This window comes from Micromys minutus (genome assembly GCF_963924665.1).
Source record: "Micromys minutus genome assembly, chromosome: 11".
Taxonomy (NCBI): domain Eukaryota; kingdom Metazoa; phylum Chordata; class Mammalia; order Rodentia; family Muridae; genus Micromys; species Micromys minutus.
This window is the reverse complement of record NC_137980.1, coordinates 42,660,335-42,681,433: the sequence shown is the minus strand read 5'-3', so window position 1 is coordinate 42,681,433 and position 21,099 is coordinate 42,660,335. Positions and strand designations below refer to the sequence as shown.

General features: G+C 52.5%; 1 protein-coding gene across 1 annotated transcript in view; it reads right to left on the bottom strand.

Annotated features, from left to right (window-relative positions):
• Nucleotides 1-5,816: 5,816 nt before the first annotated feature.
• Nucleotides 5,817-21,099, bottom strand: part of CDH22 (cadherin 22) — a gene marked incomplete at both ends in the record, with an annotated part of 64,214 nt that continues 48,931 nt past the window's right edge. The window contains 4 exons of the mRNA XM_080925716.1: nt 5,817-6,352; nt 9,087-9,338; nt 15,845-15,962; nt 16,051-16,172. Coding sequence (XP_080781842.1) covers nt 5,817-6,352; nt 9,087-9,338; nt 15,845-15,962; nt 16,051-16,172 — 1,028 coding nt within the window. The remainder of the gene's footprint in view (nt 6,353-9,086; nt 9,339-15,844; nt 15,963-16,050; nt 16,173-21,099) is intronic.

Here is a 21,099-nt window from a genome sequence, read left to right as displayed (position 1 = left end):
CTGTGCTGATTGCATTTGCAGACCTACAGGGTATCCTCTGTGTGCTCAGTGGCGCACATGCATGTCTGCATGGTGGATGCAGACAGGAACACGCCTTAGGGCGCACAGTGTGAGCATCCTGTGCCGGCTCGCTCCTGCAGCCACTGGAGCGTGAACCCCACTTCAACCCAGGGCTGACAGGGCCACATTTGCAGAAATGCTCAGCGGCCAGTGACAGAGCCGGCTGGAGCACGCTGGCTGGCAGGAGGTAAGTGGAGCTGCTGATTCGTGACCCAGGGGTGGGCGGTGATGACGGCTGGCTGACGGTTGCGGGTGCCGAGCCGCCCCCTGTGACAGCAGCCGGTTCTCTGAGTTGCCTGAGTCAGGAGGCGGGCACTGGATCTTGACCTGTGGGGCTCATGCTGCCTCCCCCACCCCCTGCATTGTGTCCACAGCCACATGAGGTCACATCAGTATATACCAGAGATTCAGAGCAGTGTTGGATTCAGAGCAGCCCATTCCACCTCCACCTTGCTCCCAGCCCAGCCTTTTTTCTGGAGTGTCACCTCCTCTCCTCAGCTGCTTCTCTGTCCTCTCTATGTGTACTTCCTGTGCAAACCCGGGGCTGGGTGGGCATGGGTGTTTGTAACAGTCTCAGGCCCACATGGTTTCTGTGCTTTCTTTTCCTTCCTTTCTTTCTTCCTCCTTCCTTCCTTCCTTCCTTCCTTCCTTCCTTCCTTCCTTCCTCCCTCCCTCCCTCCTTCCTCCTTCCTTCCTTCCTTCCTTCCTCCCTCCTTCTTTCCTCCTTCCTTCCTTCCTCCTTCCTTCTTCCTTCCTTCCTTCCTTCCTTCCTCCTTCCTTCCTTCCTTCCTCCTTCCTTTCTTCCTCCTTCCTTCCTATACCTCCCTTCCTTTCTTCCTCTCTTCCTTTCTTCCTATCCCTTTCTTTCTTTCTTTCTTCTTTCCTTTCTTTCTTTCTTTCTTTCTTTCTTTCTTTCTTTCTTTCTTTCTTTCTTTCTTTCTTTCTTCTGTTTGTCCTTTTGAGACAGTTTCCCATCTAGTCCAGTCTGGCCTCCAACTTGCTGTGTAGCCAAGCATGACCTTGAGCTCCTGCCTCCCTACCTCTACCTCCCCACTGTTGGGTTTGCAGGCCTGCACCACCACGTCTGGTCTATGTGGAGCTATGGATAAAACTTAGAATGGTGCGCATGCCCGGTGTGCACCGTATCGACTGAACCGTGTGACTGCCCAGATTCTGTGCAGTTGAGCAAAGCCCTCCACATCTATGAGTTTGGGCTTTTTTATGTCAGCTTTGCAAAACAGGGCTCAAAGAGTATCACACCTTTAAAGGGAACAGGTCACGTTATGTAAAGAGCTAGACACAGAACAGAATTGGTGATCTCACGTGGGTTCCTTTTAATCATGCAATGTGGCTTAGTGCAGAGTCAGGTATGCGCCATGCGCCACAGAAGCATGTCATCCTTACCATGGCCAGTGCCATCCCTGTCACTCGGCCTGACTCTGGAATTCTCAGTCAATTATATTAATACATCTGTTTTTCAGTTCAAGGTCTCCACAGTTTTCTCCCATGGTGATGCTGGTGACGTAGTGGAGGACAACGGAAGGAGATTTTGTTTGTTTTTTATTTTTCTAGTGACCTTGTGCGGGGGGGGGGGGGCAGATACTATGAACAGGGGTCTTTCATGTCTGGTCTCCCAGGCAGAGCTGGGTGTGCCTCTTTGGTGTCTGATGCTTATGTGGTGTACGATTGATTCTCTCCCTAAAATAGGCAGACAATTTGGGACTCCTGGGGGCTCATGGGAGTCCATGAGGCCAACCATCAAAGGCTTGTGCACTTCATGAAATCTTTTACAGTTACCCCAGATCATCAGAAAAGCTCATAGGGGGGCTGGAGAGATGGCTCAGCGGTTAAGAGCACTGACTGCTCTTCCAGAGGTCCTGAGTTCAATTCCCAGCAACCACATGGTTGCTCTCAACCATCTGTGATGAGATCTGATGCCCTCTTCTGGTATGTCTGAAGACAGCTACAGTGGACTTACATATAATAAATAAATCTTTTTAAAAAATGAAAAAAAAAAAAAGCTCATAGGGTGCTTGGTGTGGGTGGACATCCTGTAGGGCCTAGGGAAGGGGGGATACCTCAGCGTCCTGTGGAACCAAGCACTAGGGAGCAGCTGGCATCAAGGGACCAGGGCATGCCTTTCCTTGTAATCCTATTTCATCACCAGCAGAAATCACCGGAGGCCTAAGGACCACAGACTGTGTAGGATGGCAGTGGCATTTGGCTGGTGACATTCAGATAGGTCAGGACACGCTGAAGGCTGACTGTGTGCCTGACTCCAGTGCTGCTGACTGAGTGGCCCCTGACCAAAGCACCCACCTTTAAACTTGAATGTCTCTGCTTACTTTAACCTGTTGGACTTGGACCAAGTCATCTTCTCTTTGCGGTTTCCTCACCTGCAAACTGAGGTTACCCTGGTGGTTACGAGCTAAATTTGGGGGATATTCTTGGAGATCGCTGGATATGAAAAAGTATTTTGACCTTACCACCACCTGGTGCCGTTGAACAACTTGCACACTTTAGTGGCTGAGAGGACAGAGGCTCAGGCAGACAACAGAACAGGAGGCTCAGAGGGGGAATCAGGATCAGGCCTGTCTAGTTCTTCACCCTGTGACCTTGCCAGGTCATGTGTGTTATCCTGTGACACTGTATTCCTCTGAACAGGTCATCTTCATGATGGCAGGATCAGAATCAGTCAAGTCATCCAGTATGTGTGGACGGTAAACGTTTGAGGTGAGGGGACCTTCCTTGTCCCAGCTGTTAACAGCTGGGTGGCCTTGAAACAGTCACCTTGTCTCCCCCCCCAACCCCCGCCAGTCTCAGTTTTCCTCTTGGCAAGGGGCATAACAATGGGCAGCCTCAGAGCTGCCTCTGGGCTCTGTAAGAGCTGGGCATGCAGGGGCGAGAGGTGACTGACTATACATCGCCTGGGTCCCCAAATGCTCGTATGCTGTCACGGGAGCAGGAGTTATGGGTTAAGGGTTCCTTGTAGGAAGAACGTGACTCCCACGTCTCCTGCCTCACTCACCACCTGGCATCAGCCTCCACAGTGGCCCTCAGCAGATGGGCTAAATGTCTATAGAACTGTCATTGTAAGACAGCCGTGTCCTTCTGAACTCCTTCCCAGTGCCCTAGATGATTCAATGAGTGCACAGGTGCCTGGTGCGAATTCCGCTCCTGCTGTCTGGGCATCCTTCACCAAGGTTCAAGGTGAGCAAGAAAAAGGCTCCTTAGTCCAGCCTTCAAGATCTTTCCATAGCCTTCCCAGCCTCAGCTGCCTCCTCCTCCTGGTGACTCAGCTCCAGGGATCGCCCCCCTTGTGGGAAGCAGCCTCATGCTGCGGCCTACCCAGACCAGCCTTTCCAGATGCAGGTATGGCTCCTCGGGCTTGCTGGGTGATCTCATCTATCTCAAAGTCATGGTTCAAGACTCGGCAGGCCCCAGGAATTGTTTAGTCTCCAATCCAGACGCGGGAGGTGTGTGTGTATGTCTACGTGTGTGTGTGTGTGTTCATGTGTGTGTGGCTTGTTTTGCTCAGCCTGCTTCTTCAAAGTTGTGGTTGTTAGTGATTCCAGTCTTTGTCTCCTGAGTCTTGAGCTACTAGAAGGCAGAAAGTACTTACTGGAGCCAGGGAGATGGCTCACTGGGTAAAAGTGTTTGGCCACCTGAGTTCGGTCCTCAAACCTACCATGAAAGAGGAGAACCAACTCCCCAAAGCTTTTCATGGAGGATGTGGAGCATACACACACACACACACACACACACACACACACACACACAGTGTACACACAACAACAACGGCATGTCGTTGCTGTGACCCTGTCTCCTGATCTTTGAACTAGGGTTGTGGTGGCATTTGAGACACACCAGCTGTCTCTAGACCACCTCTATGGACCTCTGTTGTGGAGAGAAGGGTTCCTTGGGAGGGTGACAGACGAGGTGGGACCAGGAAGCATTTCCTGAGCACTTCCTACAAGTCAGGGAGACACTGGGATTGGACTCAGCATCCACCACCTTCTTTTTAGCATCCACTTTACAGCTAAGCAAACCGAGGTGTTGGCCAGCTACCAAGAGCTAGAATGCACACCAGGCTCACGTGGAGCCACTAACTCATCCCAGAGGGGCTGGACAGGGAAGACAGAAGACAGCCATTGTCTATAAACGGGCTCCCAGGTAGCCCAGGCTGGTCTAATCACGAAGTAGCTGCAGGTGTCTTTGAACTTCTGATCCTCTTAGCTTTCCTTCCCAAGAACTGTGATTACAGGGGTGCATCACCGCAGCCCATCTGTGCAGTGTTGGGGATACAGGCAAATGCTCTACCCACTGAGCTAGACCTTCCACCCTTTTTCTTTATTCTTTTTCTTTTTTCTTTTTTTTTCTTTTCTTTTCTTTTTTTCTTTTTCTTTTTTTTTTTTTTTTTTTTTTTTTTTTTTTTTTTTTTTTTTTTTTGAGACTTTGTTTTTCCCTGTGGTTCTGACTGGCCTGGAATTCACTTTGTAATCCAGGCAGACTTCAAACTCATGGCAATCCTCCTGCCTCAGTCCCCCAAGTGCCGATACCACAGACAGGTCTGTGCCACTAGCTACACCCAGGGCAGGAGAGTCTTAAGTTGGAGTCTGTAGAGCAGCAGTTTCCAGCCCGTGGGTCGCAACCCCTACAGGGATCGCATATCAGATATTTATGCTACGGTTCATAACAGTGGCAAAATTACAGTGATGAAGTAGCAACGAAAATAGCGTTATGGTTGGGGTCACCACCACATGTATTAAAGGGGCGCAGCATTAGGAAGGTTGAGATCCACTGCTGTAGAGGGAAAGGCTCTAGCTTCCACAGTAGAGAGATGATGTTACCACTGTGGGCAGCCTTTCCTTACCTCTCAGGCTCATCTTGTCTTAGCACTCTTGCCAGGGGTCTTGTTCTGATGTAGTCTGAGGGGCAGAAAGAATCTGCAGTGGCTGGGCACATCTGTTTCCCACTCAGAGGAGGACCAGGGCCTGACAGCTGGGACCAATTCTTTTCTCCTTGGAAATGTTGGAAGGAGGCAGATTGTTCCTGGGGTGAGGGACTGAGCTTAGTCTCCTGGGGTCAGCCACACAGCCTCTAGTAACCACAAGAAGAAACGTAGTAACAAAGGCGAGCATTTATTGAACACCTACTCTGTGCCAGGCACTGCCCAACAACTTGACACATGAACCCTTTTAATCCTCTCAAATCTTCGAGGTAGGTGCTATTATTAACCTCATTTGACAGATGAGGAAACTGAGGCCCAGAGAAGTGAGGTGACGTGCCCAAGGCCAGGCAGCCGGTCAGTGCCAGAGGCTCCACCACTTGCTGTCTGGGTGTCCCTGTACAAGTCACAACACTTCTCTGGGGAGCTTTCCCATCTGACACCTTCAGGACTCCACCTCATAGTTTCTCCAACAACACAGTCGGTTTTCGGGTAGCTCTCAGCACACAGTAGGTGCTTAGTAAATGAACAGCCCTTCCTTCATCTTTAATTGGATGCCAGAAAGTCTTGGGGTGGGCATGGCAGCAGCACCCTCCTCTGCTTTCTCCTCCCATTGTCCTTTCCCAGCCGGGTTCCCCCTCCGCGGTCCTGTCCAACCCCAGATCCGTGCAGGCCGGGTTCCCCTCCTTTCTCCTGACATTGGTCATCACCCCCGCAGCCCTGAGTCCTCCGCAAGCTGCACCCGTGGGAGCGTGTTGCGGAGCGGGGGCCCCGCGGTTCCCCTCCCGTCGGACTGGGCGGGCTGGGGCTAGGAGGCCGGGGCCTCGTCGTCCCCACGGTGGCCGGCGTAGAGCGCGGCCAGCGGTCGAAAGCGCGGGCCCCAGGCGCGGAGAAAGGCGAAGTCCTGCTCCGAGCCGGTCGAACCGCTGTGCAGTGAGCTGAGAGAGGCGGCCGGCGAGCCCGCGCCCTCGAACGCGTAGGTCTGGAAGGCGTCGTAGGGAGGCACCGACAGGTCCGCGTCCGCCAGCGCCACCTTGCGGCTGATGAAGTCCCTGAACACCGAGAAGTCCGGCTCGGGGCTCGACGGCCCCCGAGGCAGCGAGTGGCGCTCAGAGGAGGAAGCAGCCTGCGGGGGACTGGCCGCGCCCCCTCCTGGGTCGCCACCCTTGAGCTCCCCGAAATCGTAGAGGCTCCGCAGTGCTGACATGTCATAAGCCTCGGTGTCCTGCTCGCCACCGCCCTCGTCGTTGTATTTGATCACGTTGTCCCGCATATCTTCATCCACATCCGAGCTCAGGTGGCTCTTGTGGTGCCGCCTGAGGGTGAGGATCAGAAGAGCCAGCACTGTGGGGGTCGGTGAGGGGAGACACAGGGAGACAGAATGAGGGCTGAGGACACTCACTGCCTGGACCCCCTCCAGCCACCAACCAGGCAGGCTCTCCTTCCGGCTTCCCTTCCCCGTCTTCCTAGCAGTCTTTCCAGGACCTACTCCTCTGTAACATTCCCTCCCTTGGCACTCTCCTGCAGGCCCATGGCTTTACCTTCCCTCTGCCAACGACTCCAGCATCGTTGGCCCCTGAAATCCCGGTACACTCAATTGCCAGTCCCCTTGGCTGACCAAGAGAACCTCAAATGCTTTCCGTTCAAAGTTGAACTAGCCTCTCTCTTTCCTATTACCGCCTCTCCCTCCACCGAGGCCCAGAGACCGTGATGGAGAAGGGGCAAGAAAGAACGTAAGAGCTGAGGACAAGGAGGGGTGCCGGGAAATGCAGGTTTCAGGACTTGCTCTTACACCCACAGCAGCTGTGGAGAGCAGAATCAAGCTAGTCAATAATCCCGGAGGACAGGGAAGGGGCCAACAAGGCCCCACCCTCAGCTCTAAAGTCATTGGCTGGTTGGTGGAAGCTGAGAGGAGTCATTTTTCTTCAGGGGTGTGGCCATTGGTGGGCTGACCACCTCCAGTGTATGGCCACACTAGCGTTAGTGGATCCTTCATGAATTATTATAAAGAAGACACGAAGAGGACCGGAGAGTGGGAAGGATACACGCAGGGAAGGTCTGGGGATCTGTGGGTGGACACAATCAAGATACAGTGTATATATGTATGAAATAAATATTTTAAATTTCATTTTATTTTGTGTGTGGGGGTGTTTTGCTTGCCTGTGGGTCTCTGCACCACATGTGTGTAGTGTCCATGGAGGCCAGCAGAGGAGTTAGATCCCCTGCAAATGGAGCTACAGATGGTTGTGAGCTGCCATATGGGTGCTGGGAATTGAACTTGGGTCCTCTGGAAGAGCAGCCAGTGTTCTTAACTGCTGAGCCATCTCTCCAGCCCCGAGAATGAATTAAAGGGGGAAAAATACTTTGTACAGTAATAAGTCCTGTTGAGGAAATAGCCTAGCACCTGAGAAGGATATCCTGTGTGGATGGATGGATGGATGGACGGACAGATGCATGAACGGACAGACACACGCCAAGCACCACGGCAGGGATTAGACATTTCTTGCTGCTCCAGACAGATCCAGGCAGACCTGTGGCCAGAGCCAGCTGTGAGGGTCCAAGCTCACCACCTAACATGGTAGCTTACAACAAGGAAGGAAGTGGGGGCAGGGGACGGGCCCTGAGGGAGGGCTGGAGGGAAGGACGGTGTGAAGAGAGGTGTGGAGAAGATGGATGGACGACATTTGGGGCTGGAGACCTAGGCTGAGGAGGGGATACCCACGAGAGCAGATGGTAGGGATTGCGGGCGGTGGCGGGCGACAGATGTGCCAGGCCTGATCAGCGATTCCGCCCGTCACCTTTAGAGCACTGATGTGCACTTTCTTCGTTTGTGGGCAATTAGGCAGAAATTTGTTTGCACTGCCTTGGAAAATGAAACCGCTGTAAAGTGCACCCTCTGGAAAAAAGGGATTCTGAGCTGTGGGCTGTGGTGGGGAGGGAGGAGCTGTACTCCTGGCTAGGCCGAGTGTGTCTGGGCTTCTGCAGGGATCTGAAGGGGTGTAGCAGGTCACTGGAGGATGGGCAGCACAAAGGGGGGGGTGTGTCATCTCGTGGGGGACTGAGCGGGAATAGGGATCGTAGCCCCAGGAGAGTCCCTAGCTCTGGCTGTTCTGCACTTGGGTGGCTGTGGCTGTGACATGTTCACATCTCTTTTCACCAGGGACACTGGGGCTCAAATGGCTTTTGGTGCCATTGTTTCCAATGTATCAAGGCTTTGTCCCAGGAGCCCCCTACGTTATTGTTCCCAGTTTTATCTCATGGCAGGTGGTAGAGTTAGAGGTGGGGATATAGATTAAGGAAACCTAATTTCATGTCAGAAGACCATCTTAGCTATCTGGGTCATCTTAGCCAAGCCACTGAACCTCTGTGAGCCTCAGTTTCTTCATCTGAGAAAGGGGTTGATACACCTGGTCATGCAGCCACACAGGCACATCTCTCTTTATGGAGAACAACACTTTTAAAAGGGGCAATAGTCAAGAGAATTTTAGAAATATGCTTGGTGTGTTCCCCACACCAGGTCTCGAACTCCCTGTATAGCCAAAGATGACTTTTAACTTTGGATACTCTTGTCTTTACTTCTGGGGTTTTGGGATCACAGCCCTATACCATCAGTTTATGTAGTACTGAGGACCGAACCTAGGCTTCATGTATGCTGGGTAAGCACTCTACCAATTAGGCCATACCCCCAGCTCCATATATCTTTTAATTAATAAAGAGTGTCATTCTATAGTCCAGGTTGGACTGGAATTTTACTACATAGCCCAGGCTAGCCTCTAGCTTGCAGCAATCCTCCTGCCCCCGCTTTCCAAGTGCTGAGATGACAGGAATGAGCCACTAGCTCAGGCTATACATGTGGTTTTAAACTTAAGTCTTGAGCTGTGTGCAGGGCACAAAAGTGTTCCATGCGGGCCACCATCCTCACTTCAGAGACTTCCCACAGGAACTGCAGGTAGAGGTTAGAAATGTATCTAGCCAGCCTACCCATATGTAGGAGAAACTGGGGCTTCTCTCCCAGTGTGCAGTTTATCCAGGCAGGATACCAAGGTCCAGGGCATGGGGGTGGGGTTCTCGGACTCACCAACCAGGATGAGGACACAGACCAGGAGAGCGATGAGTGCTCCCGGACTGAGGGAGGCAGCCATGACAAAGGCGGTGGTGTTGCAGGACTGGATGGTACCGGAGCTGTCACAGCCACAGATGCGGATGGTGAGGGTGCCCGTGCTGCTCAGTGTGGGTGGCCCGCTGTCCACGACAAGGATGGGCAGGAAGAACACATCCCGCTCTTGCCGGTTGAAGCCCACATGCTGTGTGTGCACTGCAGCTGTGTTATCTGCTCCGGAGAAGTGGGCAGTGTGTGACTCGAGGCTGGGGTCAGACTCTGGCCCAGCCACATTCGGATTCTCGCCTTGACATCTGCCTCTTTCTATCCCAAACCTCTGCCTCTCCAAGGACACACACATCTGTCCCCTCATCTCCCGGACTTCTGCCTCAGCAGCTGAAGATCCTGTAGCTCACAGAGCCCGCAGGTGTCCTCAGCCATCCCTAACTGGGTCCCCAGCTGTCTTAAATGTGTTTTCAGCAATTCTAAGAATTATTTTTCTTTTTTCTTTTTTTGCTCCCAGCTGTGCCAAGGTACTGTCCCCAGCTAATCCCAGATTTCATCCCCCGCTGGACCAATGTCCCGGCCTTGGCTATGCCATTTTTTTCCCTCCATTGATCTCAACAGCTTGCTTTGTTCCAGATTTGACTCCCATTTCCAGTACACTTTGCTCTGGGGAGTCCTGTGGTCCTTGGTTGTGGTTTGCTGGACCTTGACAAATCCAAGGTCAGCAGAGGTGGCTGGAAATACTGGCTGGCATGTGTTTGTGGCTGAGGGGCCTTCATGCCCGCCATGTTAGCTAGAAGTCCTGGAGCTCAAGGGTAGAGATGCGGCCTTCGTGACCATATGAGGAGACCCAAAGCATCAGAATCACTCTATGCAGTTTTCCGTCATACACAGGCAGTCAGAGAGAGGGGCAAGCTATGCAATGGTGGCCATTGTCCAACCCCGAGCCTGTTGCAGACCAGGCGAAAGCCAGAGAGCTGGCCCTGTAGCAAAGGCTAAGCCACAGGTTACATCCACTTCCTCTCCTTCCTCCTGCATATCTGTCATGAAGTATTGACCCTTGCTTTCTGGGGTCACCCCTCAGTCCTGCAGAGTGTGGGGATCTGAAAGGTGAGTCCCAGGACTCAGCTCCATCTCTGCTGCCGCCCCTCTGCCTGCCAGGCCCAGCTCTCCTTACCCTGGCTGTCAGTGGAGCCCGGAGTCCCTTCTCAGCTTTGTGGATGGGACCCAGGGAGCTCAAGGAAATGCATGCCCGTGTGGAAAGGGCAACTGAGATCTCCCTGATGCTCGTTTGCAAGAAAACCCCAGCTCGGGATGAAGCCTGTCTCTCCCTGCCACCCCTTCTCAACAGTCTGCTCCCTAACATTTTCCAATTCTGATCTTCCTTGCTATGGATACAATGATGGTAGAAAGAGCCCTTGGAAAGCCCAAACATGACCTTGGACACACAGAGGCGGCGAGTGGAGATCACATGGGACAAGCTAGCCTATGAGGGGGTGGACAAGCAAGGTTCAGTGTCTTACTGAACCCACCATTACACACGTTTGAACATTCCCATGCAAATGTTAGCGACACTGTTCCCGGGGCACTAGCTCCCTCAGCCCTCAGGGTCCTTGTCGGCAAACAGAGCCAGGGTCTCACCTAGCAGGAAGGACAGAATAGGATCGTCCCCTGCACACAGCAGAACCTCATAAATGCTGGTTAATATTTCTCCCACGTGCCACACCACACACCCGCTCCCTGTCTGGATGTCTCTGCCTGGCTTCTGCGAGGCCCTGCTATCTCGAATGGCCTCTCTGCCTTCTTGCATTGGCAAATTCCTCATCCATCATGTTCCAGCCAGATCTCACCTCTTCCTCCACCTCTCAGGGAAGGAGGGATTTATGGCTGCCATGCCCTGATATGATGACAGGGGTCCACACACTGGGGCTGTTCCTCCAGCTGGAGCCTGGCCCTATGCCAGGCTCAAGGAACACAGTTGGAAGGGACCACAGTTCTTGGGCTAAGGGGCAGGAATGGGTCAGTACCTTAAGCTCTGGCTCATTTTCTGGGGCCTTTTGTTAAAGACTAAGGCAGCCCAGGCTAAGAAAATACTGCTTCCTGTGAAAGAAGAAAAAAAGCTCAAGTGTGGGGTGGGGGTGGGGCTGCATCAGCATGACTAGATGCTTCTTATACGTCAGCCTGTGGGCATTTGGAAGCACAGCCACATTTAGCTCTCCTACTCATGGTTGAGTAGGGTTTCCCTTTGTGTATATAGAAACTGAGGCGCAGCAAGAAGTGACTTGTGTGACTAGCATGGCAGCTCAGCAGTTGAAGCCCGATGACCTGAGCCTCATCCCTAGGATTCACGTGGTGGAAGGAGAGAACTAGCTCGTACGAATTATCCTGTGTCCTCTAAATGCCATATAGCATGTATCCCCCACCCCGCTCTAGACACAAAATAAATAAATGTAATTTTTAAAACATTTACAGAAGTGACTATGGGGCTGGAGAGACGGCTCTGTATATTGCTCTTGTGGAGGACAGGAAATCCAGGCACCCATATTGGGTAGTTAACAACTAACTGCCTGTCTGTAACTTCAGCTCTAGGAAATCTCATACCTCTGGCCTACACCAGTACTTGTACTTATGTGTGCATGCATGCACATGCACACACACACACATACACACATATACATGCACACACACACACACACATACACACACAGAGACTTTAAAATTAAAAGGAATGACTTGTTTCTTTGTCGCCCATCCATCTGTCTGTCTTTCTGTCTATCCACCCATCTTTCATCTAATCGTTCACTGACTATCACCTACCTACAGACCCATTCGTCAATTCACCCGTCCTGTATCATCCATCTATAGATCTGTCTTCCCCTCCAGTCTCTAGCTCTCATGGATACACACCTTTTCATCATCCGCCCATGGTTCCATCCATCTACCTTCTACCATTTACCCACGGATCCGTCTGTCCATCCATCGACTTCCCATCATCCATCCACTCATACACATACATACATCACCCTCTAACATCCATCCATTTTTCATCTTTCCAGCATCCATCTGTCTATCCTCTGTCCACTCCCCATCTTCCATCTGTCACCTGTGTGCCCTCTGGCGCTCACCCACCCACTGTTCATTTATCCACCCATCCTCTGTATTCTGTCTGTCTATCTGTTCTTCGTTGACTGTCCACCCACCCATGTGTCCTCTATCTACCCAGGAATCCTTCACCCATCCAGCGTCTCCTTACACCGACCATCCTGCACTCATTCATCTACCTTCCCTCTCTTTCCACCCACCAATCCATTTCCTTCCCTCCTTCCTCCCTTCCTTCTTTCCCTTCCTCTCTCTTCTCTCTGCTTTTGGAAGCTCTTCGTTAACCGCTGCCAGCTCAGCTGCCTGCTGGCTGCTGAGGGAAACAATGGAGAGCCAAATCAGCTGTTGCCTGGACCAGAGCTCAGATTCTAATGCGAGGAACAAACAGCAATTGAAGGAGCCCACAGCTCTCTGTAGGATTACCAACTACGGGAGCTCTGGGAAGGGCCAGAGTGGGAAGACCGATTAACAGGGCCAGATGCTGCTCAGGAGGTCAGGGGAGTTTCTTGGGAGAAATGATAGACACCCGAGTGAACATTTATTCTGGGTGGCAAGTCCAGGAAACAAGACTGGCCGTGGGCCTCTGCTGAGGCTGTGGCACAGCTTGTGGCTGGCGGGAGCCCGTCCTGGGAAGTTTAGTGTTTTCGGAAGGGACTTGTGCTGCTTTCTGGAAAGCAACAGGAGGCCTTTGATTCGTGGGCTTTAAACCCAGAAGTGACCCAGTGATACATCGTCCGTTCGCTCCCCAGCAAATCTGAACTAAGCACCGTCTATATGTCAGGATTATTCTAGTCCCTGGAGACATGGCTGTGAATAAGACAGATGTGGTTTCTTTCCTGGCTTGAACCTGCCCAGTAGCCAAGGACACTTATAAAGGAAAATGCAGGCAAAGCCATGGGCTACAGGTCGGAAGCGACAGCATGTTTTGTGCGAGACAATAGCAGCAGAGAGAAGTCGACGGATTTGAGAAATGAGCGCCTGGCCCTGGCCCAGCCTCCAATTGCCAAGCAAGACAGAGATGCTGTCTCAGGGTTGCTGTCTCCTACTATGCAGCCAGATGCTCTGAACACTCAGAACCCTGCCACACTCCACCCAGTAGAAGGGGATTCCTGGGGTATCATCCTGACCTCATCTAGCTGCCTTCCTCTGGGAATCCACTGACCACCCCCAGCTCCTCCCACCCTTCTATGCGGGACCCGCGCCCGGGAGTAGCATCCATCCATCTGGCCCGACATCCATCAGCGTCAATCCCTGGTTGCAAAGGCAATATTTATAAATCACATTTCCAAACTGGCTACACATTTGTACAAAGAAGCAGATGGGTTGGGGTAGCTGCTTGCCACCTAAGATATTTATATGGTGAGGAGGTGGGGGTTGGCACACGGAGGGAAGGGGCTGAAGAACTGGAGACCTCCCATGGTTGCTCTAACCTCAGCAGGCTAAGGTTACCCTTCCCCAAAACTTACATTCCAGGGTCACCCCAGAAAAGAGCTCAGGAGGCTTCCAAACTAGGAGAAAGGACGAGGAGGGGCCGAACCCAAGGCCCTGGGGCTGGGGAGACCCTTGAACTTGGAGAGGCAGGAACAGGGCTGACAGAGTCCTTGGGCACCAGCTCAGGGTACCAAGGGAAGAATGTGTGGGCTGAGTAGTATCGGTTATTGCCTTACTTCCAAAAAGATTTAAATTTCCTCGGTTCTGAGCCCTGGTTCCTCCCACAGCCTTAGCCTTTCTCATAGCCATGCCCCTGCCTCAGGAGAGGGGCTAATGCCAGACACAGCAGGGCCTCCAGGGTCTAGGTGTAGCTGTTGTCATCATCCTTTGGGAGTCAATTGTCAGAGTACCAGGGACTGGCTGGTAAAGGATCTTAATATGGCTCCCGGGACTACAGATGTGTTTGGCTTCAGCATCCTTAAGAGTTCTCGGTGTAGGAGGCAGGGTCTGAAACTGTTCCAGGACCAGAAGACCAATGTCTGCCCTGCCCCCTCCCCATGCCTCTTGACTGTTTCCCATTACTGTTCTCACTGTACCATCTGCTTGGCTCACTCCCTGTTTGCTTTTCTTCTTTACTTATTCGTGTGCATGTGAGTATCTGCGTGTGCGATGTGTACTTGTGTGAAGCATACATGGGTGGTGTACTCGTCTGTGTGTGAGAGGTCAGGGGTCAACGTCGGGTTTCTTCCTCTGTCGTTTTCCCCACCTTAATTTTTGAGACAGGGTCTTGTTGGACTGGAACTCACTGATTAGGCTAGGCTGGCTTGGGGCAGGGTCTTGTTGGACTGGAACACACTGGTTAGGTTAGGCCAGCTGGTGGCAAGTCCCTAGGATCCCCCTGTCCTTGCCTCTCGCTGACAGGATGATAACAGATACATGCTTTTGTGCCCAGCTTACATGGGCACCAGGGATTTGAACTCAGGTTCTCAGGCTTGCCAGTGGGCACTCTACCCACTGAGCCATTCCCCCATTCATTTCACTACCTACTCACTGTGGATCCCTCCAGGGAGGCCCTTCCAGACTACCTTTCCATTTCAGCTTCGTGCAATGAGCAGAACAGGGCCCAGACTTTTGAGGAACAAAGCTGCATCAGTCCTCCCTGGACACTCAGCATGCTGGATATATCACTGATTTGTTTAGTTTCTGTCTTGCTTCACTAGAATCTGAACCCCACACGGGTGAGGGTTCTCCCCCGTCATTAAATTCCCAGGGCCCAGAGCAGAGCCTGCCTCACAGGGAGGGACTGTGTCTCCATGGAGCTTAGGAGACTAAAAGTAGAAAGGGTGAGTTTAAGGTCTGCAGTGTACCCCAATAACCCTCTTCCCCTTGGGGTGCCTGACTACTGTATCAGCCCCATTTTCAGACAAGGAAACTCAGAGTTAGAGATGGGCAGATAATTGCCAGGAAGTCACGGAGAGTCTGTCCCTGAGCCTGGGGTGCCTCCTGGGGTCCTCACTCTGGTCCATTGACCCCTGCCTTCCTCAGCTCTGTTTTTAAAGTTCTAGTGTCAACTTCATGGGGACCTCAGGGGACAGAGTGGGGAATCACAGAGTACTCAGATCAGACAGGTGGGCATATTGCTTTTGCAGGGGGGTGGGGACTAAGTCAAGGAACAACGATAATATACAGAGACGTGTGTGTGTGTGTGTGTGTGTGTGTGTGTGTGTGTGTGTGTTCAGTAAACATAGACTTTGGAGGACCTGCAGAACTCTGGGAAAGGCCTTTTCCTTCTAGGACAACTAAAATGGGGAAAACCTCCCTTCACTGTGGCTGTGAGGGTGCCACAAAGGACATACCACAGGTGGGAGTATGTAAACTATGCTGCCTTCCTCTGTCACTTAGCTCAGGGACTGTCCCCTGCTCACCCAACTGATCATCTGGATGCTCTTCCAGGATCATTCCAACTGCCATTGCCTGCCCTTTGGATGCATCCCCTCAGTCTGAAAACTGACACCCTGGTTCCTCAGGGCTTGCTCAGTGGCTGGGTGTCAGCCCTGGTCTGGCTTATACACAGTGACATTAGACCCAGCTCTGGCTCTCTGGGAATCTTAGTTTCTACACGGAGAACAAAGGAGGAAGACAATGAGCCACCCTCTCCCCCCCCCTCGCTCTGGAAATGGAGGCTCACCAGAGGGGCTCACCTTCAATGTCCATCAGAGAGAAATGAGGGTTGCTGGGAGCTTCTGGTACCAGGCGGAAATAGAAACGGTGGCCACCCTGGGGTTCGTCTCTGTCCACCACACTGATGGTCTGGATGAGCTGTGGGGTAGGGAGAAGCAGGGGACAATGAGGTAGAGTTGGGGGCTCTCTCATGACAGCATCTTTGGTCCCCAGTACCTGTGGGTACCTGGCCTGGCTTGGCATCTTCACACACAGCTGCCTCGTAGGGTGTAGCCAGCTCTGGGGGATTGTCATTCACATCCAGGATTCGGATCCGTAGGGATGCCCGAGAAAGCTGAGCATGATTGTCTGCAGGAAGAGTGCAGGGGAGAGCAAGAGCTTCAGGGATGAGACCGGACGACCTACCTACGTCTAGATGATTAGACAGTGGGGCCACACCAACAGGCACTGTGGGCTATCCACATGGGCACAAGGACCAGGGGACACGATCTCCTAAACACCCCCACCCTCCACCAACCCCATATCTACCATTCCCACCCCATCATTTCTGTGCCATGTCCCTCTCCACCCTCTCTTTCATCTCCATGTCCGACCGCATTCCTGTGGCTCCAGGTCTGCCATCACGGTCGCCATCTTTACCCTTCTCCACCACAGTCTTCACCAGATCCACCGTCCACAGCTTTATCCTTAACATTAGCACCAACTGCATTGCTAGGGCCACCATAACCTCCTTGGCCACAAACAACAGTACCACCCATCACCATCACCGACACCATCACCACCAGGAGCACCATCACAATCTGCATCATTAGGTTTAACTGCCGCCATCATCACCGCGCCGTCACTGCTACCAAGCCATCGCCATGACGATCAACAATATTGTCCTCCCTAACCCTAGCATGTAGCACGCGCAAGCACCCTCACCACTGTTACCATCATCCCAGTAGATCCCCATTACCCTCAGGGCCATCATCCCTTTACCACCACCACTGATCTCCTAACCTCTTTCATCACTTGCATTAACACCACTGCCAGCATAGCCACAGCCACGACTGTCACCTCCACCGTAACCACCAACGCTGTGTCACCTCCATCGCTGCCTGCCCTGTCCCTAGAGGTTATCAAAGGCTCACACATGTCCATCATTCCGCTGCCCTAGTGAACCCTGTAGATCCTGTGGACTAGTACAACTTGTGTTCCCACACCGCAAAGGAGAAACTAAAACGTGGGTGTGTTTAGAGCATGGTCAGCTGCTGACTCAACCCCCAAACTACTGTCCTCAGCACACCTAATCCTTCAAGGGCAGATGAGTCCGAAGAGGCAGATTTGGCCAGCAAAGATGTCCATAATAAACTCAAGGCTCTGTCTTTACTTAGCTCTGGGTCTCCAGCGTGAAGCATAGAATAGCTCACCCCTCACAGTTGGGCAGTGAAGTTGGAAAGGATTGCGAAGAGGCCTGGATTTCAGGCATGGCTAAGACCAACCCTAACCTAGAACTGGGGCTCAGGCATGAAATGGTGGTTAAGACCAAGCCCACCTCTGCCACGGAGGAGCCCTGTGAGCTCAACGAATGTCTTCTTTGACCTTTGGTTTCCTCGCTTGCTTGCAGAACAGATAGGGTAAGGGTTAACATCTCTGAAGTGCTTGGAACTGCATAGCCAGCAGCATGGAAGACTGGTACATGGGGAACTAGCAAGTAATCCAACACCAGAGAATTGGCTGCCTCAGCCTGGCCTCTTGGGTCAGCTCCCCGACCGCTGGTCCCCCTAGCTTCCCCCCCAGAACGCCTTATCACTCTAACCTCAGCTAGCACGCTCACTACTGACTGACCTTGTCTACCTGCCCCTCCCTGCAGGTGTGTCCCCCAGGAAAGAAAATGACACCCCACTTTCAAGAAGATTCTTGGATGATGGGAGTCTCCAGCTGGGTTGACAGGGAGCTATTTTGGGGTCAGTCTGGGGGTCCCCAGGCAGCTGTGCCCTCCATGTTTTGGACCCGTCTACTGTTTGAACTTAGAGGCCACTGGATGCTGACTGCTGCTGCTGAACTGGAGGTGGGAAGGGCAGGTGGGCTGCCTCTGGGGAACCGGGGAAGGAGGGAGGAATGGGAGGAGGGAAGGAGAAAAGGGGAAGGGGGGAAGAAGGGAGAGGGAGGAAGGACAAGGAGGAGGAGGAGAAAGAGGTCCTTGATTAGCATTGCTGACTCTTCTCTGGAGTTCCCCTCAGTGGAGGGCATGTTATCTCCTCAGTTTACCCAGATCTGCCACCTCAGCAATTAGAGGGGTTCTTCCGGGACTAAGGGAGGGGAATCGTGACTGGGGAAGCCGAGTGAGCTGTTATTTTTTTTAAGAGCATGCTGCCAGAAAAGCTCCACAGACAGATGGGGTGCTTCTGGGAGGCAAGGGGAGAAGGACGCAGGCAGGTGGCTGTCTCTCTCTGAGTGTCCTCCCTGGCAGCCTGCCTCTGTAGCAGGGGTGTGGGGTAGAGGAGAGGTATGGAAGAAGACACCCCCACCTCATGAAAGGGGTGAACCCATGACAGCCCTCTCTTGAAGGGCGGTCAGCCTCTACCCCTGTTCTTACCAGGAGACCCTGTTGTCACGCCATTGCTATTTCACACCTGGGCCTTCCCGGCCTCACTCCCAACATGTCTAACACAGATAACTTCCTAGGAGAGCCCTGAGTCGGTTTGGGTCTCAGACCTGAGAGCTAGCTAGCTGAGGGCACTTACTTAAGAGGTGTGCCTCCAAGTTGCTCAGGTGGCAGTGTTTGTCCAAGGATTCTTGGGCTGGAATTCCTGTTGCTCCTGACAGACCCCTGAGCCCACAACGTGAAGCAAAGTGAGATCCTCAGAAACTCACCAGGGAGCCAGAGCTAAAGGTTGGCATTGCCCAGGGAGGTTTGTCATGGACCCAACTTACAAATGTTGCCCTGGGGTCAATGGCAGGCTTCTGGTACGTTCCAGACCGGCCTGGTTGGGTTGTGTCCTTCATCATCAGTAACGACGGTGAGACCCACTTCCAGCACCTCTCAGGGAGCTGTCACAGGGCCAAGCACCCAGCAGTGTTGAACCTTGACCTCTGTCCAGTTTACAGCATTCCCTCCTGTCTCTGACCTCACATGGGTCTCCACATAGCCCATGAAAAGGTGATGTCAAACCTATTTTGTGGATGGGTAAACTGAGGGGAGGGGGCAGGAACACCCCAAAGTTGTCCGTAAGCCTCCTAACTCTACCTGTGTGGTCCACACACAATGCCTGGCCCTCCTGTTGCCTGGGTCTTTGTCAATCCCGTAGCAGCTGCACAGACTCCAGGCACGGGAGACCTCACCCAGTGCCCAGAGGCAGGTGCCCCCTCCAGGGGCCAGGTCTCCCCCTCTGGCCCTCCCCCCCATCGCCATCTCAGTTCAGCTGACTGACATGCAAATTAGTTTAATTATTTCTTCTTCTAAAATAAATTATATTTTGCAGTAGCTGCAATATGTTGTGTCAGGCAAAATTACATTCAATATTTTTAAACTAATTGATGCAGCCTTGAGGAAGGCTGATTGACAGCCCAGAGCCGAGCAGGCCTGCAGCCCTAACCGATTCCTAAATTAAAATTAAACGTGCTCTGGCCTGGTGCTTCCTTCGTCTGTTGGCTCGCTGAGCATCTGGGGAAGTGGCAGGTGGAGCCCCAGGGGTCTGAAGAGACTGAGAAAGAAGGCTCTGGGCTCACAAAGAGAGCAGAGTTAGGGCCAGAGAGCCACGGGGTTGTTCTCTCACCTTCCTGGTGCCAGGAGGTTCCCTGAGTAGTGGCTGGGGTGAGATGGGACATTTTGGAACAGGAGCTTGTGTGTTTTTGCTGACGACTGTGGAATGGGAGTCTCCTTTGTACCAAGGACGCAGGGACAAACAGGAACAACGTGGTCCTTTGGTCTAGAGGTAGAGACAGACATCTCTCCAGACTGTGTAATCAGAATTGAAACACTCAAGAGCTGAGAGACCTGTCCTGGTGGGTGCAGGGATGTTTTCCATGGAGCAGGTGACAGTTCTATTTGGATCTGACTGGGAAATAGCCAGAGGAAGGGGATGAAGAGGGGAGGATTGCTCTGGGGAGAGGGACTGGCATGTGCAAAGGCCCTCGGGTCAGAGTGTGGGGTCATTTCAGCTCTCTTCCAAGGAAGAATCCCAGCTTCTGGGAGGGTTACTCTCAGAGCCTCTAGACCCTAAGCAGAAAACAGAGATGGGTGGGGTCCTTGGAAAGGGAAGAGGAGATGGAGCATGGCCTATAGACTAGAAGGAATGTGCAACCTTCCCCAAAGAAAAGCAGCAGACACATAGCAAGCCACCATCAAGGTCTGTGCCTCCCCCACATCATCCTGTCAACTGTGGGATGAGGCAGGAATCCATTGCTGCTTTGTGGATGAGAAAAAAAGGCTCAGAGAGGTATGGCAGCTTCCCCGAGCTCTCACTGGGACAAAGGATAGGACAGGATCAGGAGAAGGGAGCCTGGCTTTAAAGGGAGCACTTCTAACTGAGTCAGCATCTCAGCTGCCAGAGCTCTTCAAGGCCCGCAAGGTTCTGCTTCCTCCAGGCAGCTCTCTGGGACCCCTGCACTTTCCCCAACAAGATCTCCTGGCTTGGGTTACATGTCTAGCCCCTCCCCGGCCTTGGCCCTATTTCCATCTTTCTTCCTCCCTCTGCCCTGGGTCTGCCCTTCAGCTCCTCCCTGATGACTTAGTCTCTATTAATGGTTCCTTCACCACCACACAGACATGGCTTCCTGTGTCACTGGCTGTCATGGCTTTTCCCAGGTACCTTGTGATGCTTTATAAAGTGTGTGTGTGTGTGTGTGTGTGTGTGTGTGTGTGTTTGTGTGTGCACGTGCGTGCGTTTATGTGAGTGTGCGTGTATGTGTGAATGTTTACATGGAGACCAGAGAGCAACCTCAGGTGTCATTCTCAGGAATACTGTTTGCCTCCTCCTTTGAGACAGGGTTCTCACCAGGGAGTGATGATGAGCCTATACAGGGTAGCCGGTGTCCCGGGGATTCCCCTGTGTTTTCCTCCTCAGCTCTGAGATCACCCGATTTCCCACCATGCCTAACACTTTTATATGGCCTCCAGGGATTGGACTCAGGTCTTCGTGCTTGCAAAGCACGTGTTTTATAGAGCCCACAGTGTATCGTTGCTGCTCTTACTCGTGACCTCCATAAGGAGAAGTGTTGTTAAACACTGCATGTGTGGCGCATAATAGATGCTTAATAAAATTGTGCACTGAGGACTGTTCCTTGTATG